Source organism: Magnolia sinica, chromosome 14 (assembly GCF_029962835.1).
Source record: "Magnolia sinica isolate HGM2019 chromosome 14, MsV1, whole genome shotgun sequence".
Taxonomy (NCBI): Eukaryota; Viridiplantae; Streptophyta; class Magnoliopsida; order Magnoliales; family Magnoliaceae; genus Magnolia; species Magnolia sinica.
Window position 1 is genome coordinate 8,919,934 of NC_080586.1, and position 4,631 is coordinate 8,924,564.

Genomic DNA, 4,631 nt, shown 5'->3' on the forward strand with positions numbered 1-4,631 from the left:
TAAGAATATATTTGTGCTAGGGTCACAACTAGGTGAAAGCCATGTGTCATGCCATTCATAGAAATTATAGAGGGAGGGGGGATAAGTTGGGGATCGTGGGACCTACCTTGATGCATATTTTGTATATCCACACCATCCATACGTTTCTCTAGCTTATTTTAGAGCGTGATCCCAAAAATGAAGCAGATTCAAATTTCAGGTGGACCACAACATACGAAACAATGGCAATTGAATGCCCCCATTAAAAACTTCCTAGGGCGCATCGAAATGCCCACCATAATGTTTATTTTTCATCTAACCTGTTGATAAGGTCACGGAGACCTGGATTAAGGGAAAATAAATTATCATACTGATCCAAAACTTTTATGGTCCATGAGAAGTTTTTAATGGTCATTTCCTGTAGCACAGTCCTCCCAAGAATTGGATCTGCTTTGTTTCTTAGGTTATGCTCTAATATAAGCTAGAAAAACGGATGGATGGTGTATGTATACAAAATACATATGCATTAAGGTGGACCCCACGATTAGGGACTCTCTCTCTCTCTCTCTCTCTCTCTCTCTCTCTCTCTCTCTCTCTCTCTCTCTCTCTCTCTCTCTCTCTCTCTCTCTCTCTCTAAAGTGGATTACCTGTGCCCTTTATTGTTGGAAGCTACGTGGGGCCCATAGAGATGCCCTTAGCAAATCCACTCTGCCCATAAATTTTGCAAGACCACAATAGTACAAGAGTCTAGAGATCAGGTGTATCCAAAACTCATGTGGGCCATACCGCACGAAGAAATGGGCTTCGTGCAGATTGAACACCCACCATTTAGAACTTTGTAGGAGCCACAAAAGTTTTGTATCACGATGATATTATGCCTATAGTTTATCTAAGTTGTAATGACCCTATGAACACTTTGGATGGCCACTACAACAATTCAGTCTTTTCGTGACAAGTCAACTCGTCACTAAAAACTTCAAACCTATCGCTAAAAACTTTTAGCGACGAGTGTTGCTCGTCGCCACGTTTGATGCAAATATGGCATCACTAATTCTATTTAACGACGAAAACGGCAACCCGTCGCCAATAACTCAACTATTTGCCACGACCTAATAACTTACCACAAAATATAGTTAATTAGAGACGAGTTGATATGTCGCCATTGCATATCGTAAAACGTCGCTAAATATGAGACTCGTCGCAAATAAAGACGTGTTGCGACGAGTTCTCATCGTTGCTAATAAACTCAAATTTGTCACAAAAAGTTTTTTGCAGCGAGTGTTGCTTGTCGCCAATTTTATTGCAAATAATAACTATTTGCGACGACTTAATACATTGTCGCTAAATAAAGCTTATTTGCAACGAGTTTACACATCGTCATTGCATATTGTAAAACGTCGCTAAATATGAGATTCGTCACGAATAAAGACGTATTGCGACGAGTCCTTGTCGTCGCTAACAAACTCAAATTTATCACAAAAAGTTTTTTGCAGTGAGTGTTGCTTGTCGCCAATTTTGTTACAAATAATATTTATTTGCAACGACTTAATATAGCATCACTAAATGAAGCTTATTTGCGATGAGTTTATACGTCGCCATTGCATATCATAAAACGTTACTATATATGAAAGTCGTTGCGAATAAAGATGCACTACCAGAAAATCGGGCAAAGGCTACAAATAAAAGCCGTAGCTAAAGACCTATGGCTACAGTTTTAATCCGTAGCAGGACCGTAGTAATAATTTCTATAGCCAAAAGTGCCTATAGCTGCAGATAGAATTTGTAGCTAAAAGTAGTGCTAAATCTGTAGTAATACAGTTGTCAAATTACCAACTACGGTCAATATCCGTAGTTATTGCCTACATTTTAAAAAAAATTAAAATCATTCATTCATTCAATTACAATCATTCTTTCATTCAATTACAATCATTCATTCATTCAATAATGAATTAATTACAATCCTTCATTCAATCAAACTCGAGAGTTAGAAGACCAACAAGATCAAGCTGGATGGAATGACCCCAAAATTTTCTTTTCAAATTACTGTCTCCCTAAAATTTCCAGCATCTACCTTCACAATGGCATGCAACAATCATTGGATGATGACTGACCTGTCTCAAAGTAAAATATCAAGTTACCTCCTTGACTCAAACCAAGTCAACAATGTGAAGTCTTATTAGATTCTAAAACTCATCAAACTGGTCCATTCAACAGGTTTCTGAGCACTAGATAAACCAACAATGTCAACCCTGATTATATTCCCACATATAAATAGAGCTTACCTGCTTAGCCCGTTTCCCAAATACAAAGAGCATTGCATTTATGACGTTGCTTTTACAACTTCCATTCGGACCGACTACCATTGAAAAACTCTGCAAATAACAGAAATTTCAAATGAGACAATAAACACATGAGTCAAGATATAGTGCACAAAGCAAAATTGTGTGAAATTCACACTCAAGTAACTAGAAAGGGACCAGATCCAGTGCCATTGGATGCATGGGAGGTACCATGCCCTATGTCATTACTACACATGTGACATGGACATGGATTAGGTGAGGCAGGGGTAACAGCTTAGTGGGTGAGGCCCTGACCGTGGGGCCCACCTTGATGTATGTGGTGTATATCCACGTCATACATCTGTTTCACCATCTCTTTTTAGAGCATGGTCCAAAAATTGAGGCAGATACAAATCCCAGGTGGACCACGTGACAGAAAAACAGTGGTGACTGAACACCCACCATTAAAAACTTCCTAAATCCACAGTAATGTTTATTTGCCATCTAACCTGTTAATAAGTTCACACAGACCAGGACGAAGGGAAAACACAAATAGCAGCTTGATCCAAACTTTCATGGACCCCAAGAAGTCTTTTATGGTGGGAATTCAATCCCTACTTGTGTGGCAAAACAGATGAACAGCATGGATATACAACATATACATCAATAGAATCAAGCTAGGAAAACTAAATGTACAAATATATGAACAGATCCAGAAACATACATGCTTCAACAACAAAATAAAAATAAAAATAAAAACTTGAATCAACATGACAAAAAACCTGAATCAACATGACAAAACCTGAATCAACATTCAAAAACTTGTCTTTCCAATGCACAAGAAACAAAGCATCTCTTGAAGAAACTAAGTTCTGTTGATTTGATTATGTCCATCTGAAATGCAGTGATGCCATTCTCATTACCAGCAACCTGCAATGCTAAAATCACAGGTTATAATTTGCATGTTTTGTTTACGAAGTTAGACTTTAAGCACCACAATTAGATACAATCAATGGCTTGCATTTTACAATGAGCTTTAGAGCTAGTCTTAGGACTGTTTCTAAATTCTTTTATAAAGAGTACAAAAATGTGGTCATGGTCTCCGGGTTTGTCACTGCATGGAATGGCTTTTAACATGAGCGAATGTTTCAGTGGCTGGAAAAGCATATGCAAGAAGGGTGTATTTGGATTCTCAATCAAATTTGAATTGATCATTACATATGACAGATGTTACCCAATAAAAATGCGGGATCAGCATCATTCATGATGATGACCAATCCGCAAATGCAATTTCATATGGTTCTTCATGTGGAACCTTAAATGGTCATGATTTCAGTTTTGGGGCATGGTTAAAGGACTCAGCGACTTATACTGACTAGTTTGGTTTTGAGTTTGAGTAGTGACTCGCTTGAGATAGGGGTCTGAGTCGACTCGGACAAGTCATACAGGACTCATCTGAGTCTTGAGACCAAGATTGGGTTTCGTTCGCCCATATTGTTAACAGAGCAGGGCTTGCTGCACTTGGGACATTTCCACTTCATTGAATTGAATTATTGTAGAAATTTGCAATTAGATTCAATCGAGTGCCATGAAGTGGCTAAGCTATTCTGTTTGCTTGAGGTAGCTAAGCTATACTGTTTAATGCAGTGAAATTAATACCTAACATAAATGGCACATCCTCCAACCACACGAGCTGCTCCATGGTATTCAGCCATCGGGTGAACGCTCTGATGAATGACATCAATCACCAAATAACCAATCATGATTTCCCAAAAACTCAACAAATGTTGAAAGATAAAGCTATCAGGAAACAGGATTATGGTAGCTTACATGAAACATATCCCAATCAGGCTGCATGAATTCTCCAAGGAATAAGGTGTTGTAGGCAACAGATGCAATATGGATTGTATGTGACACTGGGACTCTCGGCCAAAAATCATCAGATGCTCTTATCACAGCAGTCCTCTTTGAGCTATATGCCAAGAAATGAAACATCAAATTAAGTATAATTCCTTCTTTTTTTTCAAATGAAAGCTCAAGTATTTTTAGACTAAAACTACACCTCTCCATAAATTGAACCGTACTACTGCCAGTTTCAGCTTGGTTTGTCCGTTTCAGTCCAATTCAGTTAGACTGTTTCAACACAATTTTTCTAGATTTTTTTAAAATTAATTTCCAGCCACTTTTATTCCATTTAGTTGCTCTAAGGTTAGAAAGCCAACGAAATGCGAGGCTTTCAAACAATTGAAACCCTCTATTTTGGGAAAAGAGTGAGTTCCCAGATATTTCTCTTTAAAACTTTTCCTTTTTCCTAAACGGAATGTTGAAACAGCCAAAGGAAAGAACAGTTAATTGTTTGGGATGTAGCTGTAG

At 38.0% G+C, this 4,631-nt stretch overlaps 1 protein-coding gene across 1 annotated transcript; it reads right to left on the reverse strand.

Moving 5' to 3' along the window:
• Nucleotides 1-1,740: 1,740 nt before the first annotated feature.
• Nucleotides 1,741-4,329, reverse strand: LOC131226025 (galactinol--sucrose galactosyltransferase-like). Its single transcript, XM_058221677.1, has 6 exons — nt 4,089-4,329; nt 3,918-3,985; nt 3,342-3,372; nt 3,081-3,188; nt 2,262-2,351; nt 1,741-1,746 (listed from the first exon to the last, which is right to left on the reverse strand). The coding sequence occupies exons 1-6, from the start codon at nt 4,326-4,328 to the stop codon at nt 1,741-1,743; spliced, it is 543 nt and encodes a 180-aa protein (XP_058077660.1). The 5' UTR covers nt 4,329.
• Nucleotides 4,330-4,631: the final 302 nt, after the last annotated feature.